At 47.1% G+C, this 14,755-nt stretch overlaps 1 protein-coding gene across 2 annotated transcripts in view; it reads left to right on the top strand.

Moving 5' to 3' along the window:
• The window catches only part of USP4 (ubiquitin specific peptidase 4), a 46,900-nt gene that overhangs the window by 14,028 nt on the left and 18,117 nt on the right, over positions 1-14,755 (top strand). Inside the window, exons 5-10 of one of the 2 annotated variants that reach the window (XM_066246055.1) lie at positions 1,276-1,421; positions 1,548-1,609; positions 7,684-7,824; positions 8,617-8,734; positions 9,423-9,596; positions 13,378-13,536. In XM_066246055.1, the coding sequence (XP_066102152.1) occupies positions 1,276-1,421; positions 1,548-1,609; positions 7,684-7,824; positions 8,617-8,734; positions 9,423-9,596; positions 13,378-13,536 (800 nt within the window). The remainder of the gene's footprint in view (positions 1-1,275; positions 1,422-1,547; positions 1,610-7,683; positions 7,825-8,616; positions 8,735-9,422; positions 9,597-13,377; positions 13,537-14,755) is intronic. The other variant, XM_066246056.1, reaches the window with a different exon arrangement.

The following is a 14,755-nucleotide window of genomic DNA, read 5'->3' on the forward strand; positions in this document are numbered from 1 at the left end:
AACCCTGGGATTGCTTGGTCCAGGCACATATGGGAGTTGATGCTTCCAGCTCCTCCCCCTTCTCTCTTTCTGTCTCTCTCTCCTCTCTCTCTCTCTGTGTCTCTCTCTCCCTCTCTTTCTCCTCTCTAAAAATGAATAAATAAAATAAAAATAATAAAAATAAAGATGAACAAATGCAGATTTAGGAACTTTAACTTATTAAAAAATTTCAGTTTGTCCTGACCAGATAGCTCAGTTGGTTACAGTATTGTCCTGAAGCACAGAGGTTGCCAGTTTATTCCCCGGTCAGGGCACATAACAGGAACAGATGTTCCTCTCTTTCTCTCTCTCTCTCTCCCTCTCCCTTCTCGCTAAAATCAATAAACATTAAAAATTCTCAGTGAGAAAGTGACAGAACCAGTTGAAGCCAGATCTGTCTTAACTCCAAAGATAAACTTTCTCACTTTTCTGTGTTGCTCTGTGCTATAAATCAGTCCCACATCATCAGAGAAGGAGAGGCAAATGGAACATTTCCAGGCGTAGAATGCGAGAGGATACCTGTGGAAGATGTTTGGCCTGAGGTCAGTCAGAACATTTTTTCATTTTTCTTTTTTGTGATAGACAAGACAGACAGGAAGGGAGAAAGATGAGAAGCATCAACTTGTAGTTGTATCACTTTAGTTGTTCGTTGCTTCTTTTTTATTTATTTTATTAATTTTTTTTTTACAGAGAAAGAGAGAGGGATAGGTAGGAACAGACAGACAGGAAGGGAGAGAGATGAAAAGCATCAATTATTAGTTTTTTGTTGCGACACCTTAGTTGTTCATTGATTGCTTTCTCATATGTGCCTTGACTGTGGGGCTACAGCAGACTGAGTAACTCCTTGCTGGAGCCAGCGACCTTGGGTTCAAACTGGTGAGCTTTTGCTCAAACCAGATGAGCCTGCACTCAGGCTGGCAACCTCGGGGTCTCAAACCTGGGTCCTGCGCATCCCAGTCCGACGCTCTATCCACCTCGCCACCGCCTGGTCAGGCGTTCGTTGCTTCTTGTATGACGAGGGGCCTCAAGCTGAGCCAGTGACCATGGGGTCATGTCTATAACCCCATGCTCAAGGCAGGGACCCCGTGCTCAACTGGTGAGCCTGTGCTCAGTGTTTTGCACCTGGGTCAATGCTTGATCCACTGTGCCGCCACTGGTCAGGCAGGTCAGTCAGGACTCTCGTGTATTAGCTTGCTCGGGCTGTCATTAGCCCTCCCCCTGGAGAGAGCTGTGAGTGATGTTTCTGCCTGTCCCCAGCAACCATCGAGAAGGAGATGCGGAAGCTGTTCAACATCCCTGCAGAGCGTGAGACGCGGCTGTGGAACAAATACATGAGCAACACCTACGAGCAGTTGAGCAAGCTCGACAACACTGTCCAGGACGCTGGGCTGTACCAGGGTCAGGTAGGAGGGCCCTGGCATGTCCTGCAGGGAACTCTTGCCGGGGATGTGGCTGGGTATCTTCTGGTTCTGCACATGCTGGAAGCGAGCTGGTCCGCACATTCCTCATGTGGTTTTCCTTTCACTCAGGTGCTAGTAATTGAGCCTCAAAATGAAGATGGCACATGGCCGAGGCAGACCCAGCAGTCACAGTAAGTGAACTACTTCTTCACCCTTATGGCTGGGCACACAGGTAGAAGAGAAACACTTTCCTAAGCAACATTTTCTTTCTTGCTTGCTTTTTTTCTTTTTTTTTTTACAGGGACAGAGAGATAGTCAGAGAGAGGGATAGATAGGGACAGACAGACAAGAACAGAGAGAGATGAGAAGCATCAATCATCAGTTTTTCGTTGCGACACCTTAGTTGTTCATCAATTGCTTTCTCATATGTGCCTTGACCGTGGACCTTCAGCAGACCAGGTAATCCTTTGCTCAAGCCAGCGACCTTGGGTCCAAGGTGGTGAGCTTTTTGCTCAAACCAAATGAGCCTGCACTCAAGCTGGTGACCTCAGGGTCTTGAACCTGGGTCCTCGGCATCCCAGTCCGACGCTCTATCCACTGCGCCACCGCCTGGTCAGGCTGGTATGACCTTTTGATGCCAACTGGAAATTACATATTTTATTTTTCTTGTGCTTGTGTCTGTGCACATGAAAAAGAAATGTCATGCCAAAAACCTGTAACCAGCCTTACACTTAATGGTAAAAAATGGAAAGTTTTCCGGTGGTTTGCAAGTAATGAGGGAGAAAGGGGAGACAGTCAGCAAGTGCTAGGCTTTGGGAAGGGGCAGATTTAAGCAAGATAGTAGGGGCCCAGAGAGGGGTCTGTGAACATGGTCCTGAGGAGGGGAGGGAGTCAGCAGTGAGTGTGGTTCGTCCTGAAGGTAAGAGAGAGGTGACAGTAGCTCCAGGAGTTCTGAGGCGGGAACAGGCCTGGTTGAAGACCGGCAGGAGTTTGTTCTGGCTGAGCATGCATGACAGGAGGTTTCGGGGATGAGGCCTTGTCCTTATTAGACTCTGGATTGCACCTTTGTCTCAGCTTTGTCTCTGGGTGGAGGTAGGGAGCTTGTTGGAGTGGGTGTGGGGAGTGGAGGAATGATGTGATCTCACCTGGTCAACACCTCATCAGGATGGCTAAATAAAGACGTAGGTGTTACTGTTATGGAGTACCTGAATTGTTGGACCCTGCTGATGGGGCGTGAAAATTGGTACAGTGATTTTAGAAGATTTAACAACAAGTACCAAATGAGTTATATGCATACTCTACAGCTCCACAAACCATTTCTAGGCCTGCAAGTAACAGAAACACATCCCATGTTCACTTAAAGATATGTTTAAAGATGTTTGTGACAATGAACTATATATCTGTCATAGTCATAGTCACAGAGTGAGGCTAATCCAAATGTCAGCCCAAAATAGATTGGCTAGATAAACTGCTGTTTGCACATGTTGGAATTCTGTGTGGCCACAGCATTGAGTCTCATAAACAATCTTGAATGGGAGAAACCAGACACAAAACATGGCATTCTTATGATTCTCTTGAAAACTAGTCTGTGGGGCTTCAGATCATGGTAGTGGTTGGCTTTAGGAAGAATTATGACGGAAAGAATGAGAACTCCTTTGTGGCTGTGCCATCCTGCTTCTGGTGTGAGTATGGATAGATAGATGTATTCACTTGGTGAAAATTTCTTAGATTTGTGCTCATGATTTATGTATTTTTTTATTTCTATTTATACAATACTTCCATAAAAGGTTTAGTAATAAAAAGAAGAAAGGTTTAAGAAAGCAGCCAAGCCTGAGCAGGCGGTGGCGCAGTGGATAGAGCATCTGACTGGGATGCGGAGGACCCAGGTTTGAAGCCCCGAGGTCGCCAGCTTGAGCAAGGGGTCATTCACCCTGTTGGAGCCCTGGTCAAGGCACATATGAGAAAGCAATCTAAACAACTAAGGTGCCGCAACAAAGAATTAAAACTTCTCATCTCTCTCCCTTCCTGTCTGTCCCTTTCTCTGCCTCTCTGTCTCTGTCACCAAAAAAAAAATTAAAAAAACCCCGTATCAATAATAATCAGGTAGTAAGTTCTGGGTAATTAGAACATGAAAGACAGTAGGGAAATGAGTTGGTGAAGAGTAGAGAGATGACAATGTCCTGAAGAACTGAGGAGGGAAGTATAGATAGTTATACGTTTAAATAATTGATGGGGAAAATGAAAGTAGTTGTATATTCTAAAGTTAATGGCATAACTACCAGAAATGTAAGAGGAGCATATCTACCCTGGCTGGATGGCTCAGTTGGTTAGAGCATCGTCTCGAAGTACAGAGGTTGCGGGTTCTATCCCTGGTCAGGGCACATACAGGAACAGCTCAGTGTTCCTGTCTGTCTGTCTTCTCCACCTCTCTTCTTGTCTCCCTCTCTCCCTTCCTCTCTTGCTAAAAGTCATTAAAGAAAAATTAAAGAAAAATAAAAATAGGATATCTTTGAAGCAGACTGTTGATTAGGAGATGTGTGGTTGCAATTAAGACAGACCTGGCCTGACCAGGCGGAGGCGCAGTGGATAGAGCGTTGGACTGGGAATGCGGAGGACCCAGGTTTGAGAGCCTGAGGTCGCCAGCTTGAGCGCGGGCTCATCTGGTTTGAGGAAGGCTCACCAGCTTGAGCCCAAGGTCGCTGGCTTGAGTAAGGGGTCACTTGACCTGCTGTAGCCCCACGGTCAAGGCATATATGAGAAAGCAATCAATGAATAACTAAGGAGCCGCAACAAAGAATTGATGTTTCTCATCTCTCCCCCTTCCTGTCTGTCTGTCCCTATCTGTCCCTCTCTCTCTGACTCTGTCTCTGTCACACACACACACACACACACACACACACACAAGACATACCTGAAAATCAGTGTTAAGCATGTACAGATGCTTACATCTTTCTAAAAGACGTTTCTGAGGTGGGCAGTCCAGCGCTGGTCATTAGAGACCAGCTCTGCTGTGAGGATCCAGGATGGTCGCTGGGGCTGAGGCCATATACCTGCATTGAAGTCGTGAGGAGGACCAAAAAGCACACACCTCTTTCTTTTAAGGAAATTTTCCAGAAATAACACATAAAATCTCCCTTTACATTTCTTTGCCAACTATGCAACCACATTTGCTTCAAAGGGGCTGGGAAATATAGTCCCTTTAAGCAGAGTGGCAAGGAGTCTAGTTAAATATTGGGGTTCATTAACAGAAGAAGGGAATAGCTATTGGGAGGTAAAAGGAAAAAAAACCAATACTACTTTTCTACCAGTACTTCTGGCCCCCAGAATTGTGGGGCTTTTCCTCCATGCTGATCAGCTCTGACACCAGCTGGGTGTTGTAAAATTTAACTCAATTCTGACACTTTCTTACTTGACTTGTGTGAGGTGTATAGTCCTGATTAGCTCTGTAGTCCAGGGGTCCCCAAACTTTTTACACAGGGGGCCAGTTCACTGTCCCTCAGACCGTTGGAGGGCTGGACTATAAAAAAAACTATGAACAAATCCCTATGCACACTGCACATATCTTATTTTAAAGTAAAAAAACAAAACGGGAACAAATACAATATTTAAAATAAAGAACAAGTAAATTTAAATCAACAAACTGACCAGTATTTCAGTGGGAACTATGCTCCTCTCACTGACCACCAATGAAAGAGGTGCCCCTTCCGGAAGTGCGGCGGGGGCCGGATGAATGGCCTCAGGGGGCCGCATGCGTAGTTTGGGGACCCCTGCTGTAGACGGTCCCCTTTGAAAGAGCGCCTGCTCAGAGGAGGAGGAGGCCAGTGTTCCTGAAGCAGAGACGTGAGCATGCTCAGATGAGGGCTGACAGTGTTGGTGTGGGGAGGTCATGGCATAGGATGTTGTGGCGGCAGTGATAATGCCAGATGCCAGGCTCTGGGTACTTGAGGTCAGTCTGCAAGGGTAGGCTCATCCTCAGAGCAGCAAGCAGAGCACAACGGAGGAAAGACTGCAGGCCTGAGGATGTTACGGGGACTCCAGCGTGGGCTCAAGGTGTGTTGTAGATGTCATTGAGACTGACCAACATGGCGTGCCTAGGAGCAGGACATATCGCTGTAGAAAGGGGAGACCAGAGGCTTGATCAGAGTGTCTTTCAGGAGCGGAGGGCTGCTTTTTTTGCAGGTGTGGCCCTTGTTTTCCGAGTGTTTTGTGGCATGAGACCCGAGTGTTTGTGGCATGAGACTCACAACTGAAAATGAGGTCTGCCTCACCTAAGGTGTCCATTTAATAGGTGTCCCCTCCTGATGCAGTTTGTCAGCCTGCAGTGCCCCAAGGCGTGCTCTGAAGCTGCCTGATGACAGGTGACAGGCACCCAATCATTTCCTAGATACAGGTCTTGCGTTGCTTTGTTTGTTAGGATGGAGTTAAAAAAACAACACTTTTGTATATTGTAAATTTTTAAATACCCTTATGTATTCATCATGGGGTTTCTTTTTGACTAAATATAAAATTACTGGAAGGATTTTCTAGAACTTTTTTTTTTTTTTTGGTATTTTTCTGAAGTTGGAAACAGGGAGGCAGTCAGACTCCCGCATGCGCCCGACCAGGATCCACCCGGCATGCCCACCAGGGGGCGATGCTCTGCCCATCTGGGGCGTCACTCTGTTGCAACCAGAGCCATTCTAGTGCCTGAGGCAGAGGCCATGGAGCCATCCTCAGTGCCCGGGCCTACTTTGCTCCAGTGGAGACTTGGCTGCAGGAGGGGAAGATAGAGACAGAGAGGAGGAGAGGGGGAGGGGTGGAGAGGCAGATGGGCGTTTCTCCTGTGTGCCCTGGCCGGGAATCGAGCCCGGGACTCCTGCACGCCAGGCTGACACTCTACCACTGAGCCAACCAGCCAGGGCCATAGAACATTTTAAACAAATATCAAGTAAAGTTTTTCTTCCCTTTGTTTCATTTCCACCAGAAATGTTGTCTGAGGATATGTGTAATGGTTCATAAGGGTTTTTACCTTTTAAGTTCAAGGAAATAGAAGACATTACCAGTGAACAGTGGCTAAGAAGGGGAGTGCTAGACTACACACCTGAGGTTCTGTGTGTCAGAATTGCAATCCACTATCCTGTGATATTTGTTCCCACACCTGAAATTTCTGAGGCTGCCACTTCAGTCCAGCCTTGGGTAGTGACTTTCCTGCTGGCACAGGAGACTGGGCATACCTGCGTCCCACGGGGCAAGCCTCATGTGTGTTTAGGTCACCAGTGTGGTGGCAGAGAGTGCTCTTGGCTCTGACGTGTCTCACTTAATGAGCTGCGTGAGTTCTTGGACCCCTTTGTATCATGAGGATAAGGCTCTGCGAAGCAAATGGTTGTCAGGGTTAGAGGGGCCTGTTCCCTGTGGGAAGGTGAGGAGCTGGGGCCCCTGTCCCTCCCCTGCACTGTGACCTGAGTGTGGAGCAGAGCACAGTTCCATTTATGCCCCGGCGTGGTCTCCTGACATCTGCCCACTCTGGTGTGGGTGCTGACAGGATCACTCCTCTCTACTTCCACAATTTACTTCTAACAGGAACTTTCATTGACATCATACCCCATGAGGTTATGCATTGTGCTGTGACAGCATGTTCTCATCAGTTTCTATTCTAAAAATAACCCCAAATCTAGAAGGAAAATCATTATTTGAAACAGTGCAAAAACAATTCACTTTCTTTCTGTATGTTCTTATGCAGATTTTAGTAGAAATCTGATACATTGATATCAGTTTAAGATATGGTGCAATTACTCCTTGTATTAATGCATTTGAAAGTAGGAATACATCTAAAATAAGATTTATTTATTGAAAAAGGCTTCTTATTGGTAAGTTTGAGGAAACAAAAGCAAGTTTCTGTTTTCCTGTCCCTAGTGTATTCTAGCCGGCTGTTTAATTTGGGGTAATTTGTCTCTAGTGCCATTTTTCTATGTCCTTCACTGGTAACTCTTAAAATTCAGGGAAGCCTATGATTTATAAATCAAACTGAGTGCCGTGAAGATTAACCGATCGGTTTATCCCACCGAAAGATTCAGTATATGACCAGAGGTTGAATGAGACAAGAAAACCAATTTATTTCTTGACTTGCACTTAAATAAAATTTATCTTGAAGGTAGCATGAAAAAAGGGTTTTTGCAATTTAACTGACTATGAAGAATGTTCATTTCTTGAGAAGAGACCTAAGGCATTAAATAGGGCTTGCTTTTTGCTGAAAGTTAGTAGCATTGTTTCTGCTTCTCTCTCCCAGATCAAGCACTGCGCCTAACAGAAATTTTACTACCTCTCCAAAATCATCAGCAAGTCCCTATTCCTCAGTGTCTGCCTCTCCCATCGCAAATGGTGATAGCACTAACACCTCTGGGATGCACAGTTCCGGTGTCAGCAGGGGGTAAGAGCAGGCCCTTCCCCTGGCTTCCCTTCCCTCTGAACCCTTTCCCAGGCCGAGCCTGGAGGCTCCTCTGCTGCTGCACTAAGCTAGTGGGGTTACGGTTCCCATGGGAACGTGCTGCATGCTTGTGGCTTTTCACTCCGTTTCGTACCACAGTGAAGTGTGCCTCCTAGCACTGACTTAGGTTGCTTGTCCTCCCAGCTGGTATTTCCCCCAGCCTAAGTTACTGGTGGTCATGGATGTCACTGTGAGGGGATGGGCTGGCCCTGTGGCAGAGTAGCTGTGAGGGATGATACATCGTGGGAGAGCCCTGCCTGTCTCCCTGTCTCCTCTTCGAATAGTTGGGATTCTTTCCCCAAGCGTTTCCAGAGCACCTCCCACATTGCACAGACAGGGTGGAAGGAAGACACTCAGGCACGGTCATGACTGTGTGGCTGGGAGGTGATGGCAGGTGCAAGCTCTTGATCTTGGTAACTACCGTGTTTTTCCTTAAAATCACCTGGCAGTTGGCCTTTGAAGGAATACAAAATGAGCATTAGCTACAGTCTGAAAGTGGAGAATTCAAATAGCATTTCTCCACTTAAGGGTGTGCTGACTGCCGGCTGTCATGTCAGATCTAGGGCAGGGGTGGGGTGTGGAGGCTGGGTGGCTGCTGTAGAGGGAAGTAGAGATAGTTTGTGCCATGGGATCACTGTCAGACCAGAATCCTAGAGGCCCTGGACTCGCCCCAGAGGCGTCCTCAGGGCATGTGTGGCTCTCGCCTTTACTGGTGATGTGGGTTGTGTTTTCTAGGGGATCTGGCTTCTCTACTTCGTATAATTGTCAGGAGTCTCCGTCGTCGCACATACAGCCCGGGCTCTGTGGACTTGGAAACCTGGGCAACACCTGCTTCATGAACTCAGCTTTGCAGGTAAAGGGGGAGCTCTCATCTCAGTAACAGTCTTCACAGTGCGCGAGACTTGGGTAAGAACAGCCTGCTGAGGGTCAGCAGAATACTGCCCAGAAGCCAGGGCAAAAGCCAGACCTTCCTTCTGGGCGAGGCCACATTCTTGACTGTACATGGGTGCTCAGTGGTAAGCAGATCAGGTAATGATTTTTGTCCTCACAGGACTTACCATCTAATTTCCAGGTTTCTTGTAATATAAGGGAAAGGATAAAAAAATTTGTTTAAAAATTGGGAAACTCATGGATTTGGACATTTTTTCCCCACAGTGATAAGGTAGGAATAATTCTAGTGCTAAAGCAGAGACAAAATTTAGCTTTTCATGGGGAGGTTTTTTCAACTCTTTGTTTCTTCAGTGTTCCTCAGCTGTTGAATAAGGATAGTAATAATGAGAAGGTCTGTAGTTCTAGATGTAAATATTAGGAAAAAGCAAAAGGTTAAATTCATGATTTTAGTTTCTATTTCACGATGCTAGGAAAAGAGCATATGAAACTCGAAGGAAGCAGAGGGAAATAATAGAGATGAGAATAGAATTTAATGAACGACAAAGCAGATTTACAGTCAGCGAATGACCCTGGTTGGCCCTTTCGAACTTGGTTTATCTTGTCTCTGTGCTCCTCAGAAGCGGCATAAGCGGCACTCTGTTCTCTTGCAGTGCTTGAGCAATACTGCCCCACTGACGGACTACTTTCTCCGAGATGAGTACGAGGCCGAGATCAACAGAGACAACCCTCTAGGGATGAAGGGGGAGATTGCGGAGGCCTACGCGGAGCTCGTTAAACAGATGTGGTCTGGGAGGGATGCTCACGTGGCACCTCGCATGTTCAAAGTAGGTGGATACATGACTTTTCCTCCTGTTTTGTGGAGGGCCAGTCTCATGTTGTAGTAAGGCACTCTTTTACTTGCATTTTGGGATTAAGATGGAACCTGAGACTCAAACACCACACAGATCATTCTTATCTGTTGGTCAGCCATTCAGCACACACTTATCTTAACTTAGCTCTGGGCTGGGATACTTGAGAAGTCCTTTGTAAGCTGGTTGCTCAGAATGCTGTATTCTGTGCTACCAGTCTTTAAGTTGCCAACAGCTTGCACCAGATCATAAAAGTTCAGTTTAATTTCTAGGATCATCTGAAGGGCAGTGAAGGAAGATTGAGGAGGAGACGGGCAAACTGCAGTGGGCGTTTGCAGCGACTCGCTTTCTCCATAGCCCTAAATGTTTTTCTTGCTCAGGAGAAGTGCCTTGCCTTCATTTTTTTTTTTTTTCTAAAGCTGGAAACAGGGAGAGACAGTCAGTCAGACTCCCGCATGCGCCCGACCGGGATCCACCCGGCACGCCCACCATGGGGCAACGCTCTGCCCACCAGGGGGCGATGCTCTGCCCATCCTGGGCATCGCCATGTTGCGACCAGAGCCACTCTAGCGCCTGGGGCAGAGGCCACAGAGCCATCCCCAGCGCCCGGGCCATCTTTGCTCCAATGGAGCCTTGGCTGCGGGAGGGGAAGAGAGAGACAGAGAGGAAAGCACGGCGGAGGGGTGGAGAAGCAAATGGGCACTTCTCCTGTGTGCCCTGGCCAGGAATCGAACCCGGGTCCTCCGCACGCTAGGCCGACGCTCTACCGCTGAGCCAACCGGCCAGGGCGCCTTCATATTTTGAAATCTGAGAAATCCTGTTTTGCCTGCACCACTGCGGTTCCAGGAGCTTTGTGAAGCACAGGGCAGAGAAAGATAGGCATTTTTTTTTTTTTTCTTTTTTTTTTTTTTTTTTTTTTTTTACAGGGACAGAGAGAGAGTCAGATAGGGACAGACAGGAACTCAGAGAGATGAGAAGCATCAATCATCAGTTTTTCGTTGCGACACCTTAGTTGTTCATCGATTGCTTTCTCATATGTGCCTTGACCGCGGGCCTTCAGCAGACCGAGTGACCTCTTGCTGGAGCCAGCGACCTTGGGTCCAAGCTGGTGAGCATTTTTTTTTTTTTTTTTTTTTTTTGCTCAAGCCAGATGAGCCCGCACTCAAGCTGGCGACCTCAGGGTCATGAACCTGGGTCCTTCCGCATCCCAGTCCGACACTCTATCCACTGCGCCACCGCCTGGCCAGGCCAAGATAGGCATATTTTTGATTCAAGGAAGAAGAAAGAATAGCACCTTAGCTCAGTGAAAAAATTAAAATCTTAGATGGTTTATTGAAATTGAAAGCCAATTCTTTGAATCCCCGTGGTCACATTGATTCCTGAGAAATGTATTCAAGGTACTCTTCACATATTAAGTCATTAAAGAGACTAGAATTGGAGAAAACACATTGGGCTGCAGCTAATGTAAACAAACAGTTGATAGGGGCATTAGGAGTAATGTGGAGCTTCCTCCATGGACATGTCTTTCTGCACTATCTGCAATGGTAGCCACTAGCCACTTGAAATGTAGTTAGGGTAAGCAAGGAACTGAATTTCTTATTGTATTTCATTTTAATTAATTTAAATCTAAATAGCCATATGTGGTTAGTGACTCTTCTGTAAGACAGCTCGGGAGTAGGATAGTGGCTCTCCAACTTTAGGTGCATCACAATCTCTGGAGGTTAACATGGACTGCTGGACCCATTTCCAGAGTTTCTGATTCTGCAGGTCTGGGTTTGGGCCTGAGAATGTGCATTTCTGACCAGCTCCCGGGTGAGGCTGCTAGCACTGGTTGGGGAGCACAATCAGGATCACCAGTGTAGACCAGTGCAAGGCAGACAGTTAGGGCTAGGAAGGTTGGTATGTATGGGCAAGTTCCTCTGGCTGATGTAGGTACCATTTATCAATTCTTAAGGATTCTGAACCAAAGAAGAAAGTTGGAGAGATATTCATGTCAGTACTTAGGAGGTATGGCTGCTCAGGGTGTGTGTGCCCTTTGTTCTTCTTTTATGGTAGTGGCCAGGGTCCAGATCTGTTGTTATCCTGGCTTTTCTGATCTGAGCCTTCTCTGGTGAGAATTGCCATCCCGTTTTAGGCCCTTGGGAATTAATCAGCTTTTTAAAAAAAAATTTTTTTTATTTACTTATTATTTATTACTTATTTTTATTTATTTTTTACAGAGACAGAGAGTGAGTCACAGAGAGGGATAGACAGGGACAGACAGACAGGAATGGAGAGATGAGAAGCATCAATCATTAGTTTTTTATTGGGCGTTGCAACACCTTAGTTGTTCATTGATTGCTTTCTCATATGTGCCTTGACCACAAGCCTTCAGCAGACCGAGTAACCCCCTGCTGGAGCCAGTGACCTTGGGTTCAAGCTGGTGGGCTTTTGCTTAAACCAGATGAGCCCACGCTCAAGCTGGTGACCTTGGGGTCTTGAACCTGGGTCCTCTGCATCCCAGTCCAATGCTCTATCCACTGCGCCACCGCCTGGTCAGGCTAATCAGCTTTTTTTTTTTTTTTTTGTATTTTTCCGAAGTTGGAAACGGGGAGGCAGTCAGACAGATTCCCGCATGCGCCTGACCGGGATCTACCCAGCATGCCCACCAGGAGCGATGCTCTGCCCATCTGGGGCGTTGCTCTGCCGCAATCAGAGCCATTCTAGCGCCTGAGGCAGAGGCCACAGAGCCATCCTCAGTGCCCGGGCAAACTTTGCTCCAATGGAGCCCTGGCTGCGGGAGGGGAAGAGAGACACAGAGGAAGCAGATGGGCGCTTCTTCTGTGTGCCCTGGCTGGAAATCGAACCTGGGACTCCTGCACGCCAGGCTGACGCTCTACCACTGAGCCAACCAGCCAGGGCCTTCTGCTTTTTTTAAAATCAGCTTTTTGATCCAGATGTTCTCCCTTGTTGTCCCAGTTGACTCTGCAAGGTTTTTTTTTTTTTTTTTTTTTTTTTAACTTTTTAACTTTTTAATGAAGTGAGAGGAGGGGAGGCAGAAAGACGGACTTCTGCATGCACCCCAACCACAATCCACCTGGGAAGCACCCTACCGGACAGTGCTCTGCCCATCTGGGACTGCTGCTTTGTTGCTCGGCAACCGAGCCATCTAAGTGCCTGGGACCAACTTGCTTGAGTCATTTGAGCCATGGCTGTGGGAGGGGAAGAGAGAGAGAGAGAAGGAGGAGGGGCATGGGTGGAGAAGCAGATGGTCGCTTCTCCTGTGTGCCCTGACCAGGCATCGAACCTGGAACTTTCACACACTGGGCCAGTGCTCTACTGCTGAGTCAGCTAGGCCAGGGCCTGCAAAGCTGTTTTTTTGGGTTTTTTTTTGTCAGAGAGAGGGACAGATAGGGACAGACAGACAGGAAGGGAGAGAGATGAGAAACATCAATTCTTCATTGAAGTTCCTTAGTTGTTCATTGATTGATTTCTCATATGTGCCTTGACTGGGGGACTATAGCAGACCGAGTGACCCCTTGCTCGAGCCAGCAACCTTGGGCTCAAGCTGGTGAGCTTTAGCTCAAACCTGATTATCCTGTGCTCAAGCTGGCGACTTCAGGGTCTCGAATCTGGGTCCTCCACGTCCCAGTCTGATGCTCTATCCATTGTGCCACGGCCTGGTCAGGCTGCAAAGCTGTTTTGATGATAGTTTCCCATCTGACTTCACTGGTTCTGTGTATCTTTTTATGCTGTCTGATGCGACTTTTTATTGTAGACCCAGGTGGGACGTTTTGCCCCTCAGTTTTCTGGATACCAGCAACAAGACTCTCAGGAGCTGTTAGCCTTTCTTCTAGATGGACTGCACGAAGATCTGAACCGAGTGAAGAAGAAGCCCTACCTGGAGTTGAAGGATGCCAATGGGCGGCCAGATGCAGTATGTTTTGAAGACTTTTGAACAATAATATTTCAAAGACGTTGTGTCCTTGTCAGAGTTGCCTCACTGTTGATGAGGTGGATATAGTTCTGGTAGAGAAAGGCATTCCGGGTCTAACTCGGGTTGCTCCTACTCCTCCCTCTTGGCTTCTTCATGTTGGAGTCAATTCAGTATAATTTCATGGTGCTACAGAGACAGAGGCACTGTGAAAACTGTAAAATGCCTGTGGTATGGGCTCTTTTTTTTTACAGAGACGGGGGGGGGTTAGATAGGGACAGACAGGAATGGAGAGAGATAAGCATCCATCAACAGTTTTTTGTTGGCAACACCTTAGTTGCTCATGGATTGCTTTCTCATGTGTCTTGACCGCGGGCCTTTAGCAGACCGAGTAACCCCTTGCTCGAGCCAGCGACCCTGGGTCCAAGCTGGTGAGCTTTCTCAAGCCAGATGAGCCCGCACTCAAGCTGGTGACCTCGGGTGTCTCGAACCTGTGTCCTCTGCCTCCCAGTTTGACACTGCGCCACCGCCTGGTCAGATGGTGTGGGCTCTTGAAGTTATTACTGCTCTCATTTAAAATCCACCTCTGGCCTGACCTGTGGTGGCACAGTGGATCAAGTGTCAACCTGGAACACTGAGGTCACCGGTTCAAAACCCTGGGCTTGCCTGGTCAAGGCACATAAAGGAGTTGATGCTTCCTGCTCCTCCCCCTTCTCTCTCTCTCTCTTTCTCTCTATCTCTCTCTCTCTGTTTTTTTTCTCTAAAAAAAAAAAAAAAAGAATAAAATCCACCTGTGATTATTAAAATAGGTTTTATGAATATTACTAGGACACTTACACTTTTAAAAATATTTTTGAGAGTACATTTATTAAAGCAGTGAACAGTGACACAAGGAAGAGCTTAGGATAGAGGAAGCAACAGGAAAGAGATTAGGCAGGGCTGCTGTTGGCTCACTGAAAAGTCAGAGGAAAGGGGACCTTGGAGACTGGTTCGGGGGTCAGCCCAGGACCAACTGCTGCTGCCCCCTTCTCCCCTGGCTGCAGGTCTTGTGGAGTCCCTAGAGTTTAGGAGATAAATATCTGACTTTAAACTTTTCCTAAAGTTTTTACTTATTGATTTTTTTAGAGAGAAAGAGGAAGGAAGAGAGAGAAACATAGATGTATGTTGTTTCACTTATTTATGCATCATTGGTTGATTCTTGTATGCAGCCTGGCAGTGATCA

This window comes from Saccopteryx bilineata, chromosome 10 (genome assembly GCF_036850765.1).
Source record: "Saccopteryx bilineata isolate mSacBil1 chromosome 10, mSacBil1_pri_phased_curated, whole genome shotgun sequence".
Lineage (NCBI taxonomy): Eukaryota > Metazoa > Chordata > Mammalia > Chiroptera > Emballonuridae > Saccopteryx > Saccopteryx bilineata.